Below are 17,848 nucleotides of genomic sequence, written 5' to 3'. Positions count from 1 at the left end.
CCTGTACCACAGCCAATGTCTTATTGGAAAATGTAATTGGGGACTCTGTGTATGTAATTAATTGAATTACAATTAAGAACTTTCATTAAGCGATACACTGGTACATTAAAGCAGTAAGGAAACATGTTTGACGAGCCACAAACCCTGTATGGGCTCTAAGTGAGGGCACAGGGATTTGCATCCCTCTGGTAGGCTCCTGGCCCCAGAATCTGCCCTGCAGCCCCTGACTAATGGTTTGGTAATGCATCAGGTGACATTTCCTCAGTGATTCCCTGATAGGAGGTGGGGTTCTTCTAGCATGTGTGCCCTCAGTCTCTGACTCTGGAGTCAGAGAGAGAGAGAGAGAGAGAGAGAGAGAGAGAGAGGCACCTCAGTGTTGATCAAATATTACAGTTCTTAGATACTTTGTCATGGAAGTTGTCAAAAATGCCCAGGCTCCTTTTACTGTGTTTCACCCAGTAAACAAGGTAACAAAGATACATTGCAGGAAGAGGAAGTGATGAGAATTCTGTCATCAACCTAACTTAGCAAACCTATAATGAACCAGTGGTCTAGACCCTTGGATGGTCCCGCTTTATCCTCTAAAAGGTGATTAGTTTCATTCTTGGCACACATTTGTTTATTTATCCCCTAAACATTGATGGTGCCCTCCTCTAAGGCCAGCCACTGTGTTGAGACAGTAGAGAGGAGCTCCACATTATGGAGCTCACAGTGATAGGTACTACTAAGGGTATAAAAAAGTAGCTATGGGCATCCTGGGTGGCTTAGCGGTTAGCACCGCTTTTGGCCCAGGGCGTGATCCTGGAGACCTGGGATCAAGTCCCAAGTGAGGCTCCCTGCGTGGAGCCTGCTTCTCCCTCTGCCCGTGTGTCTGCCTCTCTCTCTCTCTCTCTCTCTCTGTCTCCCTCTAATGAATCAATAAATAAAATCTTAAAAAAAAAAAAAAGGTAGCTAGCAGGAGCTGGTAAGAGAAGGAGAAAACTTCTTGAGGAAGTAGAAAAAAGAGTTAGTGAGTGAGGGAAGAATGTTTCAGTCCAAGGGACTGCTCATCTCAAGGCTTGAGAAGGAGCTTGACCTGTTTGGTAATGAACAGAATGGAGTGAAATGAGCAAGGGCAAGAGTGCTGAAAGTTAAGACTGAGGGATGCACAGGATCTAGAAAGCAGAGCCTAATGACCCTGGTTCTGTGTTCTGCTCTTTTTAGAAATTCTACAAACCGGAAACTGTTTCTTTCTGTTTATCTCATAAAACAAGATTACCCTGATTTATTGAGGGTCTGAAATCTCCTTGTGGAAAGGCTCTGACTCCAAGAGTTTAATCAGGCCCTGACAGCAAGGATCCCTACCCTGGTCGTAGCATGGAACATTCAGTGAAGGGCATATCCTACTATGTGATCCTGATGGCTTTGGTAAGATTACTGCAGAGGGCATGCATGCACGCATGTGTGTGTTATAGTATATATCACCTATTGATTATTTTTTAGAGACTAGAAAAATGACTAGTTGCCAAAGGGAAGTGTTTAATAGAAGAGAAGTTTAGGGCTTATGAAGCTTTAGGGACTTTAAAGGCCTTTGGGGGAAAAAAATGTGATGGATGTAGATAGCAAAGGGAGAGTTTTTCTCTTCCACTCACTTATGCAGCTAGCTTTGAGTCTTACACAGAGAGCAGAGAGAATTAGGTTTTATCCTTGATTCCTTATTCTGGAAAGGCCAGGCATGGTTGTGTTTTCCTTAGATATTGTTATGGCCCATGGAGTTGCACACTCACAGCCTATCCGAGGAACATTTCTACTCGAAGGGTTATGTGTTGGTTTAGGGCACATTTTTGGAATTATTCAGACATGGGTTTTCAAAGTTCCAGCTTATGCTAGTTGTATGGCTGTACTAGCAGGATGACATTGCAAGCCTCATTTTCCTCACCTGTAAAACGTGAATACTACACAACAAAAGAGCACTGGGGAAATTAAATGAGGTAGTGTATTTAAAGTGCTGAGCATGGTGTCTGGCATATAGTAAACACTCAGTAAATGTTAGCTGCTCTTGTAGTTACTGAGACAGGACCTCAGTCTGGTGGGTTGTCTGAATGGAAAACTAGGAATGGTGTATGAGGTTCTATTAACCAACGTAAATACAGGGATGGTATACAAACTTGGATACTATTATGGTTAATGAGTGTTGCATCAAACTTCGTTCCTATCACCAACAGCATTTATTGAATACCTACTATGTGCTCTGTAGGATAGAATGCTCCTGCACTCAAAGGAACTTATAGTATAGAAGGGGAGTACAGATGTTTATCATACTTATCATTAGAGCCTCAGACTATAAGGTTTCAGGAGACGGATCAGTGAATATTCTGGAATAGACCTTGATGTATATACATTTTAAGAAATGGGAAGGACATTCTGGCCAAATGGTATAACCTGAGCAAAGTCCAGTTTAGCTGAAGCAGGAATTGTTCCTTGTGGAGAGTAGCAATAAGGCATCAAGATAGAGTAGGACAGGGGTACCTGGCTGGCTCAGTTGGTGGAGCATGCAACTCTTGACCTCAGGATTGTGAGTTCAAGCCCCACTTTGGGGGAGAAAAAAAGATAGGGTAGGGTAGAATCAGGGAAATACAAATCAAAACCACAATGAGATACCACCTCACACCAGTGAGAATGGGGAAAATTAACAACGCAGGAAACCACAAATGTTGGAGAGGATGTGGAGAAAGGGGAACCCTCCTGCACTGTTGGTGGGAATGTGAACTGGTGCAGCGACTCTGGAAAACCGTGTGGAGGTTCCTCAAAGAGTTAAAAATAGACCTGCCCTACGACCCAGCAATTGCACTGCTGGGGATTTACCCCAAAGATACAGATGCAATGAAACGCCGGGACACCCGCACCCCGATGTTTCTAGTAGCAATGTCCACAATAGCTAAACTGTGGAAGGAGCCTCGGTGTCCATCAAAAGATGAATGGATAAAGAAGATGTGGTTTATGTATACAATGGAGTATTACTCAGCCATTAGAAACAACAAATACCCACCATTTGCTTCGACGTGGATGGAACTGGAGGGTATTATGCTGAGTGAAATAAGTCCTTCAGAGAAGGACAAACATTATATGGTCTCATTCATTTGGGGAATATAAAAAATAGTGACATGGAATAAAGGGGAAAGGAGAAAAAATGAGTGGGAAATATCAGAAAGGGAGACAGAACATGGAAGACTCCTAACTCTGGGAAACAACCTAGGGGTGGGGGAAGGGGAGGTGGGCGGGGGGTTGGGGGTGACTGGGTGACGGGCACTGAGGGGGGCACTTAATGGGATGAGCACTGGGTGTTATTTCTATATGTTGGCAAATTGAACACCAATAAAAAATAAATTTACAAAAAAAAAGTAGGGCAAAGATGGTTTATTTTTTCTTTTTTTTTTTTAAGATTTATTTTTTTTGAGAGACAGGGGTCAGGGGAAGAATACACATGTGTACGGAGGGGAAGAACAGAGAGAAAAGGAGAGAATCCTCAAGCAGACTCCCTGCTCAGCATAGAACCTAATGAGGGGCTTGATCTTAAGACCTGAGATCATGACCTGAGCTGAAATCAAGAGTTGGACACTTAACTGACTGAACCACTCAGACACCCCTATTTCCTCTTCATTTAGTCAGTTATTTGTACAGCAGTATTTTATTGTGTGCCAGGTCCTGACACGGGTACTGTCTCTGCCTTTGAAGAATTTATCCCCCTCTACCTCTGACCATTTTATTTTCTACTATTCCCCTTCACACACTCTTTGCTCCAACCAAATGTGAACACTTGCCATTCCCTATATATGTGCTCCCACCTTGTGAACTTATTTTTCTCATACTATTCCCTCTGTGGATTTCCTGTCCCCTTTCTATCATCTGAGAATCCTGCCATTCTTCTCTGTTCCTGAAGCACAAGCACAGTCCTACAGCTGTGGTTGGTGCTGGGTGACCATTTGTGAACCTGCTAGAATTAGTCAACCACATCATCACACTACAGAAAATTTAAAGGTGAGGATGTAACAAGGTCCATCGTCTTCTAGTTGAGTTCTAGAGTTGGCATAGATCTTTTCAGAGAAGAGAGATTGAAAATGCTTTAACTTATAACAAGATTCAAGCTTTTTAACTTGGTCTAAGATTCACTGAACCATTAAATGAAGTTTGAAGTTTTGTGTAGTTTGTATCTATGAACATAAGACATCTGCTGGTAGCACAGTCAGTTCATCTGAGCCTTGATTTAATGGTTAGTTCCCATTTGTCTGAAAGGAGGTCGTGTACGTACCTCTAAGTGTCTCCCTCAGTTTCAGTGAAATCACATATATGAAAACACTTTTTATTTATTTTTTATTTTTTTAAAGATTTATATATTTATTTATTCATGGGAGACACACACAGAAAGAAAGAGAGAGGCAGAGACACAGGCTGAGGGTGAACCAGGCTCCATGCAGGGAGCCCGACGTGGGACTCGATCCCCGGTCTCCAGGATCACGCCCTGGGCTGAAGGCAGCACTAAACCGCTGAGCCACCTGGGCTGCCCCTGAAAACACTTTTTAAATGTAAAACAATTTTAGTTATAATTAGCCTTGGTCTGATCACCTCAGAGCAAGCCTGTTACCCTTGTAATTTGTACCTAAGCTTTCTATTTGTGTTTATTGTCAGGTATATAGCACATGCATAGCTGTAACTATACTTCCATGTCTCATCACGATTGTCCAAATGAATGTCCAGGGACAGTGAAAAACATGGCATAAGAACCAGTAAAGGCAGTGACTCTCAAGCTTCTTGGTGTTAGACTGCTTTACACTCTTAAAAATTATTGAGGATCCTAAAGAGCTTTTGTTTATTGGGTTACATCTACTTATTAAGAATAAACACTGAGAACTTTTAAAATACTACATCTAAACATAAAATTTTATTAAAAATAGCTATATTTTCTTTTAGTTTTGTTTTGTTTTCCATTTTCTTTCTCTGAAGAGTGTTTATTTTTGTTCCATCAGGAAGATAAATTATTGACCAGTCACCTGAACCAGTGGCACTGTTTTATATATATTTTTGCAAATTTCTGTCATGTCTGGCTGTATAGAACATCTTGATTTTCATATCTACCACATTCAGTCTACTATATTGTTTCAGTTAAAGTATATGAAGAAAATTTGGCCTAACACAGATATGTGGTTGGAAAAGATAGGAGTATTTTAGTAGCCTTTTCAGAGAACAGTGGACATTAATTTTCATTAATATACCAAAACTCAAGTGATTGATTCTTAAAGGTTAGTTCCAATGTGGAATCAGAACCATATCATTGAACTTGTGCACTTATTATTACTTTGTGCCCTTGTAAGATAATAGGCATGAAAAGGGCAAATGTCTCACTGTTAATATTATGAAAATAGTATTGAGATTCTAGACCCCCAGAATGGTTCTTGGGGATCACCCATCCAGTGGGTCCTGGACTATACTTTGAGAACCAGTGATTTAGAGTTTACAGTTACCTACACTGTCTCTCTCCTTGCTGCTGCTTGTAGGAAGGCAGTGAGGTGGGAAGTGAACGAGAAGCACAGCAGAAGGAATGTGGACTTGAGTTCAACGGATTTGTCCCAGCTCTGCCCCTTCCCAAAAATGGAATCTTGGGCAAGGTTTTGAGCCACTCTTGACCCTTGATATCAGAGTTAGGATTTGAACCTATATCCCTGAACTCTGTGTTACAGTGTTATTAAGTCCCAAACACCACTTCCCAACCTTTGGCTCTCTCAGCCGTTCCCTCCCCTTTCTTTTCTGCAGGCCCTAAACTTTGCCCGGCTACTCCTTCCCTCCCATCCCCTCTTGCCCAGGCCTGGTTTTGCCATTAAGATAGGTGTTGTTCCTGTTTCCTCTATTCTCATTCTTTCCTCTAGATAGCTGCACTCCTTTCCCCCTTAAATTTTGTCCCTCAAACATTTACAAATTGCACTTGGGCTCTCTCTCATCCTTCCAAAGCCTGGTGTCAGTCCAATCCGAGCACCCTGGTGCGCAAGTCACTTTTAGGCTCCACCCCAAAATTTGATCTATCACAATACATCTATGAGTTATTGCAGCTTGAGCGTTTTGACACAATACATTATGGTAATCCATGGCACATAGAGACATTAACACTCCCGACTTTGACAAAATACATTGTGAAGTCTTTGAAGGCACCATTACAATTTATCTTGTCATTCAGGAGGAGACCCAGTTCAGCATTAATGTAGATGAACACAGTGTGGCTTTTGTTTCATTTAATTGCTTGTGACCTTTTTAATTGCTAATTTAACAAAATACCAAAGCGTTGTGTTTCAACTAAATTAATAGTTTGGGAGTGGTTTTTTTAAATATGTTTATTTTTAGGACATGCTGTTCTCTTTTTTACTTTGAGTAGATAAAAACGTCTTCTCTTGAACATAAGTGAGTTTTTAAATGTGAAGTTGATATATATTAATAATTTTAACATGCAAATGGTATAGTGCTGATGTATGGTTGGTTTTACTCCTTTCTGGAAGGATACAAACAGTAAAGGTATATATGTAAAGTCTTAGAACTTTTCTGGTCCAAAAACATGCTTTTGGTATCATGCTCTGCTTCAGATGTATGTCTTTAGATATAAAGTGTCTGTTGCATGCACCATTTATTGGGTACTTCTCTCTGCCTTGTACTGTTTTCTTTGTGTTCCTAATACCAAGTTTGTAAGCTCCTAAAGATCAGGAACCCTGCCTTATCCTCACCAGTGTGCCTCCATAGTCTAGCATCCTGCTGGCATGGGGAGAGTAGTTGCAGGTTATAAGGCTGACTGATATATATGCACACACATGCCCCCTCCGAGCAGCAGTGCTCCTGAGCCTACTTTGAAAAATGGCGGCATAACTCTGAGACCAGAAGTTGTTCCCACTTGGCAGATGACCTGCTTGGGAGTGAATGGCAGATACTAGAAGTGAGCACAGGGGCATTCCTTCCCTTCCTACTCTCCCAGATGTTGTTGCCCTTCTCATCACAAAAGCAAATACACCCCTTGTCTTGTGGGACTGGGCTCAGAACTTAGCCCAGTATCAGGGGTGCTTAAATCCTCAAATGGGATATGAATTTATACTGTTGAAGAGTAGAAGGTCAGTGCAAGAATCATTAGTGTGTTGAGCCAGCTCCAGCTGTATAAGTCTTGAACAAAATTAATATAAGGAAATTGACAAGACTTGCTGGTTATTCCATATCTTTAAGACCTCTACTAAAATCCTATCATCTCATCTCCCCATTATTAACATTTCAGCAAAATATAAAGTTTTCATTAATCTCCCACAGCAAATTTAGGATGAAAACTGACACTTGTTTGAGCTTTTAGGACTACATTAGCTGGTGTATTAAACAAAATATGTCACTCTTCAGTAGCTTCTGTAAGAAGCTAAATCAATTTCCAGCCATATTTATGCACCACTTTATCTAAAAGCATCTGAATTATCATTTACAGCTAAGATGCTTTATTAGCAGCTGGCATTGAAATTGCTCAGTAAAAAATTATATGTCACGTTACAGTAATTTTTAAATTGGTTTTAATCCAACATCATAAAATGTAAAACTCTTAAGTGTAGGTGGGTTTTTTTTGGGGGGGAGGGGGGTTGTTTGTTTTTTTAGTAATTGGCATTTTAGCATAATGAGCAGTTACCCCTTTCCAAATATTGATTTTAGGAAATCAATATTTCCTAAAATATTTAGAAAATACTATATTAGTAAAGAAAACAGAAGTTCTTGAGCTAAGTTATGCCTAATAATGGCATTTTCTCAGATAAGATGGCTTTAACTAATTTTTAAAACAAAAGATTTTAACATTTTATTAAAATTCCACCACTCTCATATTTAAAGGTTTCTAAAAATAGAAATAAACACATCTTTGCAGTTCTGTTTCAGTTAAGTGTATATCGGGAAAGAGAATGATTATTTGAAACTGTGAATTCTAGCCAGCCTCTTGGTTTAAGAGATGGACGTTACCTAGAAAACAGTAGTGCTTGCAATGATGGCACCTCTGCCCAAATATTCCTTGTCCCAAAGGAAGGTAACAAGGTAACTTAATGGCCCTTGTAGATGTTAAGTGCAACTCTTCTGATCCTAGCGATGTAATATTGGTTAAGTCACTTAGCCTCTCTTGCCACCTTCCTGTGGACATGGCAGCTCGTATTCATCCAGTAAATTTTTATTGACGCGTTGCTTTATCCTGGGCATGGTGGCACTAGCAGGATCTAGGCTATAATGGTGAGTAGAGCAGTCATTCTGCCTGCTGTCTTGGGGCAGAGATAAATGATGACTAGCCATGACAACATTCTGCAAGAAAATACTGGGTGCAGTTTCAAAAGGAGCTGAACCTAGACATGGGGGCCCGGGGTCAGGAAAGCTTTCCCTAGAGTATCATTTGAACTAAGGTCTTCAGGGAGAATAGGGAGAAGACCTGGAGGAATAGGAAGTGGGGGAGAGAGGACAATATGCACAGATGCTCAAAGATGGGACCATATCACAGACCTTCAATAAATGGCCCATTAAGGGTGAGGCTGTGTCTTCATTGAGGGGAGAGCGTTATTGTAGGTTCTGGAGTTATTTTAGCTGGGAAAAATTATAGTGTTTGGAAATCAAATACACAATTCCTGATACGTGAGTTCAAGGTAAAGGCATCAGAAACCAACTTTGACTTAAAAGCTACCCTGTAAGCAAGACCTCTTGGAAGGAAAAGCATGTAATTGTTAAGCTACCAGTTATATAACAGAATTTTCCCATTTGGTACCCAAATCTAGAGCTTTCCATTCCTCCAACTCTGTCCCAAGGAGTTCTCTCTGGATTTCCTTGTGGAGCCATCTCTGGGTATTCAGCACAACAAGGCTTAGAGCACCCTGCTCTGGTTGGCTTCTGCTATACAAGTGCTCCCATTCCAGTGGTGAATGGCACCAGCAGCTGCACCTTCAGAAGACCACATGTTAAACTCTGGGGGACAGGAAATAATTTAGCCTTGCTTAGTGTGGCCCTGGGCACATAACTTTACCTCCCAAAGCCTAAGATTCCTCATCTGTGTAATACAGAAAATCAGTGCCCACCAGGTTGTTAGGATGCTTAAGTGCATGTATAAAGCACTTAGCACCATGCCTGATGTATAATAAGCACTCATATACACTGGTTCTTTATGTATTGTATTGCATAGTTTGTATGTATGTATTTAGCAGAATTTAGCAAGAGCATACCAGCTACCTGTACTGCTTGCAGAAAATACAGAGATGAATGAGAAACTTTACTGACAATCAAAAAGTTTCTAAATTAGGCCAGTGCAACCACTCAGCAATTTTAGTGCAAGGCTGAATGTGGTCCTCTATGACAGTAGAATAAAAATAATCATATAATCTATATTATGTGTAGATTCTTTAAATACATTTTTGTATTCTGTGCATGGTATAAACTGGGATTCAGAGAGATAAAGTCACTTGCCCAAGATCATATAGCAAGTTAGAGGCAGAGCTTGGAATTGAACCCTAGTCGATCTGGCTCCAGAGTGCAGTATAAACCAAAACTGCTGTGGAATTCAGGAGGTGGTAGAGTTTGAGCTGTCCTGAGTGGAGTTTTGACAAGTGCAGGGTAAGGTTAGAAAGGGTGTTCTAGGCCAAGACTTCCACATGAGCAAAGGCCTAGGAGTAGAAAAACGTGGACTTGTGTGCAGTCTGAGGAATTTGGGAGGAGTTGAAAGAAGGTATTGATGAGAAATAACAAGTACAGTTGAAAAATTGTATTTCAGCCAGATTATGGACAGTCTTTTTTTTATTATTTTTTTAAATTTTTATTTATTTATGATAGTCACACACAGAGAGAGAGAGAGAGGCAGAGACACAGGCAGAGGGAGAAGCAGGCTCCATGCACCGGGAGCCTGACGTGGGATTCGATCCCGGGTCTCCAGGATCGCGCCCTGGGCCAAAGGCAGGCGCCAAACCGCTGTGCCACCCAGGGATCCCAGATTATGGACAGTCTTGATCGCTTGGCTGAAAACAGTGCCTCATTCAGGAGGCCCTGGGAAGTCAGGGAAGATTTTTGAGCACCAGCCTTCATATTTTCGTTAGTATCACATATCAGAGTACTCAGCGTATTTAGCTCTCACTAAATATCAAATGAATGAATAAGTAATCAAAGCTTTAGAAAGCTGTATGAATCAGAAAGTTCTGTGGTGGCTGGATTGCAGGGGGAATCTGTGGCCAAAAGGCCAGTGAGGAGACTGTTACAGCCTTCCCAGCAAGAGCAGGCTCGTGCCCACACCAGTGGAGACTGTGGGATGCAAGACAGGAAGCTGATGAACAGACAGTTTGAGGATCTTGGAAAGCATGAGAATTCTTCAAGAGTGTAGATTACTTTTATGATTGGAAAAATTATTATTAAGAACAGAAACAAGTGTGACCACCCATGCTTTTGTGGTTTTAACTTACTCTCATGGAGACAGAAAGCTTCTGGCAAACAGCAGCTTTTCTATCCTTGCACATCCCTGCTGTCCAGCCAAGGGCCTGCCATAGAATAGGCAGTGTTTGTGGAATTAATTGTTGAATGATGAATATGCTACCATTCTCTGTTTACTGGAATGGCATTATTAAGTCATCGCTCAGCCTTTTCTTCTCCAAATTAAATAGCCCATATTATTTTAATTTATCCCAAAGCATTTTAAGCAGACACCATTTGCCAAGCCTCATGTATCTTTATGTGTTAAACTGCCTTTTCCTCCCCAGGTTCAAGGGCAGACGGAGTTTTTGAGGAGGATTCACAAATTGACATAGCTACAGTACAGGATATGCTTAGCAGCCACCATTACAAGTCATTCAAAGTCAGCATGATCCACAGACTACGATTCACAACTGATGTCCAGTTAGGTAAGTGCACGAACCAGTGATGGATCAGATGGACCCTTTGTATCAGTGGTCAGCAGAGACACAGGGAAAGAAACAACATCCGACTTTTATGTAACCTGAATGACTAATGGTAATTTGTTTTCAGAGAAAATGTTTAAACAGTGAAATATAAAGCACCTCCTTTTTCCCACCTGAGTGCTCTGTCTTGTCTTTTTTTTTTTTTTATGAAGCAGAAGATTAGAAATAGAACTAACTTGAGACTCTTTTCAAACTGATTGACTTCTGTGAAGTTCCATAATTCTTATCATTCTGTAATTCTCTTACATGCTATCCTTAGAACTCCTTGGTAGCTCTGCCACTTGCTTTTTTTTTTTTTTTTTTTTACTCAGGTGAATTCATTGCTTATTCATTCATGCCTTTCTTCAGGAAGCTTTTTAATGATCTCAGAAGTTACATTTGGATCCTCCAAATAATTGAGAATCAACTTTCAATTAATATTTGGGATTAATGGGGATCCCTGGGTGGCGCAGCGGTTTGGCGCCTGCCTTTGGCCCAGGGCGCGATCCTGGAGACCCGGGATCGAATCCCACATCAGGCTCCCAGTGCATGGAGCCTGCTTCTCCCTCCGCCTGTGTCTCTGCCTCTCTCTCTCTCTCTGTGACTATCATAAATAAATTTAAAAAAAAAAAAAATTATTAATATTTGGGATTAATTTGTTCTAATTAAGTGCTAAATTTCTGTTTTGACTTACACATAACAAGAGTAGATAAAGTGTCGTAGGAGTCAATATTGCGTCATCATCATCATCATCATCACGGCTGTCATTTATAGGTATCTGCTGTGCATTAGGCACTGTGCTAAGTGCTTTCCATACACTACTGAACTACCTAAAAGGAAAGTATTTGTACCTTCCCCATCCAGCAAAGAAGATAAGTGAGGTGCCAGTGAGGTGACGTCTCATGCCCAGGCCCACACACCAGGTAGGTAGTGGTGTCAGGAACAGAATCCTGGTCTGGCCAACTTAAGTGCATCTGCTCCTTAAGGAAGGACACTGGAAGGAGCAGGGAGTAGGTATGGATGCTAGGCTTAGTCAGAGAGCTGACACATACCCTGGCCTCAGCTGCTTATGTGTGAAGGGAGGAAGTTTGCGCTCCAGCTCTGAGGCCTGCTGATTAAAGGTTTCTCACAAATGCTCTGTTTGTGTTTCCTAATAAAGTCTTTTGTAATGTTGCTATTAGGTTAGCTAATTCGTATTAAGCCTCAAAAATCTCTCCAAATTAAAAAAAAAAAGAAAGTCTTTTCAAATATTCCTTCCCAACCTGACTGACTGGAGCTTGAAACACATTGACAGTACAGCTGAGTAAGTCAGAGAGGGGCACCAGATTCACAGCAGCTCTGAATCACAGCTCTGCCAGGAGCCACCTGCACCAGACAAGTGTCTTCATCTTGCTGAGCCTGAGTCCATTCGATCTAAATGTGAATATCAGCAGCACCAGCTTCTTCGTTCGGATTGCCTTGGGGAACAAGTCAGAGAAGCCATATGAAGCATTTAGCACAGGGCCTGGCGTGTGGCAGACTTCCTGCAAATGAGAGCTGTTAGTGGAGCACTCAGAGGACAGACTCTGGAGCTAGAAGCTGGGGCTCAAACCCTGGCTCATGTATTAGCAGCATCACCACAGGAAAATGATTCAGAGCCTCAATTTCCTCATTGGTAAAGTGAAGACAGTAGTCCCTATCTCATAGACTTATGGGGATGAAATGTCATCACACATGCAAAATATTTAGGAAGGCACCTGGCACATAGCAAGGCCTCTGTAAACACCAGCTGCTAAGAAGATGGTGATTCTAACAAACTAACTAGATGAATTTAGCACCCAGTAACTTTGAACCAAAACATAGAACCCACCTTTTTTCCCCCTTTCTGGACCTGTTATTGCCTCCTCACAAAAACAAACAAAATGCTAAATAAAATGGTGAAAAATGAAACAAAAACAAAAAACCTTTTTTATAATGTTGATTTTTAAAACATAAAAATCCTTGGTGTCTTTCTTCCTGGCTCTTCTCATAGAAATAAAAATAATGAGGCTACTCAAAAAAAAGCCAGATTCAAAAAAAGGGAGAAAGATATATACTGTATTATTCTACTATATAACGTTCAAAAATACACAAAAAAATAGTGTTGGTGCTATAGTGGTGAGCATAACTGCCTTCCAAGAATATACAGTAATCTGTGTAGAAGTAATGATGGTGGTTATCTAGGAGAAGAGGAGGCTGTAGTGATTGCAGGGGAGTCTTGGGATACTGGTAAGTTTTCATTTATTGATCTGGGTACCGATTACATGAGTGTGTAGACTTTGTGGAAAAATCAAGTTATAGATACTCTTAGGACTCATGCGCTTTCTGTTGGTATATTTTCTTTTTTGTTTGGGGGTTTTTTGTTTTGTTTTTTGTTGGTATATTTTCAATTAAAAGTTTACTAAAAATAAGAATGATATTCAGACATCTAGTTTGTGTTTGCCTACAATACCTTCCCAGGAACAAAGGAATGAGTCTAGATTCTAGATTTTCGTTGTTGTTGTTTTGTTTTGTTTAAAGATTTTATTTATTTATTTGACAGAGAGAGACAGCACAGTAAGCAGAGGGTGAGGGAAAAGCAGGCTCCCCGCTGAGCAGGGAGCCTGGTGCGGGGCTCCATCCCAGGACCCTGGGATCACGAACTGAGCCGAAGGCAGACACAGCCAGCTGAGCCACCCAGGTGCCCCAGAATGAATCTAGTTTTAAGAAACCCAATAAGTAGCCTGACTGCAGCCAAGGTACAAGGCAAGGATTTTCCCAGGTGAGCATGATCCTATCCACGGATTCCCAAGGTAAAAAAGCAATGCTTTGGAAAGATAACCAAAATCATGAGCTTCTTTCCCACACATTTTTCCAAAGGCAGAAGAGATTCTCACATGTATATTCACTTAAAGGAAAAGACCCACTAAAGAATCTGTGGGAAGAGCCCTAGCTCTGTAGTCGGGACTGGGTTTAAATCTCAGCATTACCTCTTACTTGCAGTATCACCTTGACAAATCCCTTCTCTTTTCAGTTTTAGTTTTTGTCATCTATAGAATAGGAATTATAACATTTACCTTTCAAGATAGAATAAAAGTGTCCCCTAGAAGGTGTCTTCTGAATGGAGGCCTATCTTAGTGTTGCTGTTGTCACTCTCATCTATTTTGCCCATAGCTTTCCATGCTAGTCTACCATCTTGAAATTAACCACATCTGTCAGATTAGGTGGTGGCTCTACTGGCAAAGTTTTACTTGTAGCTACAGTGGAGGGGAGACTTCTCAGGTAGAAATGGATGTTGATAGTAATGCAGGTATCTCTCCCTAGAGCAGTAGCTCTCAGAAGTATGCTAGAGGCCAGGTCCCAGTCACCTCTGGATGTTTCCAGTGGTACACATGGCACCCTCTGGTGGAGAGCCACAGCTCTCCATGGAGCTTCTAAACAGAAGTTGCCAGAATATTTGTTTTAATTATGAATCTAAGCTCAATCTTTAGCATCATAAACAGAAATTTAATTAATTAGTTCTAAGGAGTTTTGTAACAGTTACATATACTGCACCCATGTACTATACCATGCAGTGAATAAATAAGGTCATTTCTTGGGCTGCCTCGGTGGCTCAGTTAAGTGTCTGCCTTCATTTGGGGTTGTGGACTCAGTCAGGGTCCTGGGATCGAGGCCCACTTCTCCCCTCTCCCTTTGTCCCAACCCTTCATTCATGCTTCACTTTCTCTCCCTCTCTCTCTCAAATAAATAAATAAAATCTTTAAAAAAAAAAAAAAAAGCTCATTTCCCATCACAATGTAGATGAGTTCCGCATATAACTTTAGAACCCCCTCTCCCTCCTTGCACAGCAGGAAACATCCTTTCATTTTAACAATAACAACAAAAACCTGCAGAGTGATGCAGGAATTCTTTCGTTCCAAAACTGAATCTACTGTAAAGTACAGGGCAGCAAACCGCACACCTTTTATGAGCATTTGAGTGCGCAGCTGGATTCTGAGATCAGTAAATAATTTATTTTATTTCAACTGACTAGCCAGGTGCTTCAGATCTTTCCTGACACTGATGGATGGTCTCCTCCACTCATCCATCCTGTGTCAGTCAGAACAGAGACTTCACTTGCCCCCTGTGGCAAGTTCTTCTAAGTGGTAAGTGTCTGTGTGTGGCATTTCCCCAGCAACCCTGCTGATTCCACAGAAAACTCCCCATCCGCTCTGAGTCAGTGGGACATAGGAGCACCCGGCAGCAAGCAGAATTCCCAAGCTCCGCTGGGCCATCACAGACACAGACAAGTGTCTGCTCGTCTCCTCATCGGGTAGCCGTGGCTTATGCTCCCAGTTTACCACCTGCCATCTGCTTCTGAGAAAGTCGGGCAAGGAGGAACTCAAACTTGGATCTGCAAGACCCAAACTTAAATGGATTTTTCCACCAGACTTCTCTATGATTGAAAAACTTTATTGGAATCTATTAGTGAAACCTGTGGCAAAGACCTAATCTTTTTAAATAATACTAACATGCAGAATTACAATTTAAAGGTACTTATTTATCAAGTGCTTGTTATATGCCAGGTACTTTGCTGATCACTCTTATATTCTTGTCTCCTGTAATCATATCACTATTATTGGATAGTACTGAAATTATCTGCATTTTTTATATAAGGGGATATAGGGAACAATTACTTATTAAGTAATGAAGCTGAGATCAGACCCTAAGCCTAATAAGGCTGAGTCCTGCACCTAACCCATACTATGCCTTAAATGCAAATTGTCATTGCACCAGTGCTCTGTAGTCCTAAGACAGTTTGCAGTATACAGTGAACTTTCACTCCATCACCTTTATTTAATCCACACAGAACAGTGATGATACTACTCCCATTTCATGACTGAAAAAATCAAGGCTTGGAGAAATAAATGAAGTAATGTGATGTATACAGAGAATTTAGTGTTTACTGGCACATAGCTATTACTTAATAAGCACTAACATTCTTTTCTCCCTCCCAGCCATCAGGACATGCAGTGGGATATTCCAGTCCCAATAACAGAACTGGACTGAAGCCTATCCCCTAAAACAAACCCAGTCCATCAAGCCGTGGATGCCTCGTCATTAATAACTTGCTTTCACAAAGGAAATGGTTACTTGTTGTTGGCCTCTTCCAAATATCCTGCACATCCTTACTGCCCTAGCATCTGGAGGTCCATGTCAGTGGAGCATACTTGCTGCTAGTCCATCCTCCATTCACAGTGTTTGTCAGTCACTGCCCAGACCTGACCTCAGAACTCTTTCTAACATATCCCTATAAGAAATCCCTACTGCACAGTTGAAGTTAGTTCTTAAATTAAGTTGAAGTCTATTCACCATCCCTGCTCTGTCAGCCTGGAAAGGTTACCAGGCAAAACCATCATGCCTAACCATTCTGTTCTTTCTCAAAAACATTCTTGGAATATTTCATCTTGTCTGCTTCCTATCTGTGTTGGGCCTAAATGTATAGGTACCTTTAAGTGTAGGCCTTGCTTGAGTTTATACCAAGCTGAGGTCATTTCCATTAACTTGATCTCCCATGTGTCTGATCCTGTGTGCCTGACCGTAGAATCAGGCACTAAGACATATGTGCTTCCCAGACATGCCAAGGCTGACAGCTTGAAGTAAGTTTGGAAAAAATCAAACTAAAAAGGTCAGATGGTGAGTGCCAGCCACAATCTAGGAAGCCTATAGTATACTATCAGTAAGTATTCGTTGGCTGCCTGGTGGAAGGTGAATTATGATGCACTAGCCAAGGGGCTGCCAGAAACCCATATAAGAAAGCAAAGAGGACGAAGATATCACCATTGTATACTTCTTATTTACATAGTACCTTAGAGTAGTGATTGCGACCCAGACTGCATATCAGAATCACCCAAGTCCCTGACCACATCCCCAGACCTGCTAGCTCAGAATCTCCCCTTAATTGTGGGGTTTGGGAAATGCAGCCTTTCAGTATTCAACGGACTTTCTTGCCCCTTATCTCTTTGTCCAAGTCTTATTTTTACTGACTGGGCAGGTCAGCCTTGTTTCCCCGTTACAGGGTCTTGGTGCTTTGATGGTTGTGACACTGTGTGAATTCCTTCACCTTGTCATTCGTCAGCATAGACCTTCCCCATAGCACCAAAGGTATAGATTACTGAATCTGTAATATACCGTGTAATATACCGTGAATTCCATCTGTGTCATAATTGCATATATAACCTAACATCATTCTGTGTAAGATAAACAGATTCTGTGTGGGATTTACAGTTAAAGACTATATCATAAAATAATCTTGCTGAAAGTTTCTGTGGTTACCTCCACTATCTCTTCATAAAACAATCCATATGTATAATCATAACACTTGTGATCATACTAGTTATTTGTCAAAAGTATCAAGTACAATAGCATATACCATAGAGAAGGCAGAGAGGTTTCATCTCATAAACTGACTGCAGTCAAGTTTGTAATGGCTGCCCAGAGCATTATGCTGAGGCAGCATAGGGAGCTGTGTCTGAGGGCAACATAAAGAAACTCTGTGATTGATTAAAAATGCCTGCCCTGGACCTGAGAATGATGAGAGGCAGCATATTTGCCATCTATTGTCTTCCCTGGTTTATCTGTCCTATTGCAGTTATTATTTAACCCCCTAGCCAATACCTACAAGCCAGTGCTAAAGGAAGACTTCATTACAGTGCCATTTCTTAATATGCAATATGCAAACTTAAGAAGCACATTAACACAAGACAAAGTGAATGAAAGCAAACAGCTGTGACCTGCACTTTTTTTATTTTTTTATTTTTTTTACTCTGGTGCTCTGTGTGGCTCTATGAAAAAAATACTTGCCCCTGTTATTTTCCATTTGGGGTACCTATGGAGTATAGTTCAAGTAATTACATAATTTGGAAATGTGGGTTCTTAGCAGTAGA

At 41.1% G+C, this 17,848-nt stretch overlaps 1 protein-coding gene across 10 annotated transcripts in view; it reads left to right on the top strand.

Moving 5' to 3' along the window:
- Positions 1-17,848, top strand: part of MAPKAP1 (MAPK associated protein 1) — a 255,649-nt gene that overhangs the window by 199,776 nt on the left and 38,025 nt on the right. For 9 of the 10 annotated variants that reach the window (XM_041723817.1, XM_041723818.1, XM_041723813.1 and 6 more), the window contains one exon: positions 10,749-10,889. In XM_041723817.1, coding sequence (XP_041579751.1) covers positions 10,749-10,889 — 141 coding nt within the window. Of the gene's footprint in view, positions 1-10,748; positions 10,890-11,257; positions 11,508-17,848 lie in introns of those variants that run through there. The other variant, XM_041723819.1, reaches the window with a different exon arrangement.

This window comes from Vulpes lagopus, chromosome 12 (genome assembly GCF_018345385.1).
Source record: "Vulpes lagopus strain Blue_001 chromosome 12, ASM1834538v1, whole genome shotgun sequence".
Taxonomy (NCBI): Eukaryota; Metazoa; Chordata; class Mammalia; order Carnivora; family Canidae; genus Vulpes; species Vulpes lagopus.
This window is presented reverse-complemented; position numbering and strand designations above follow the sequence as displayed.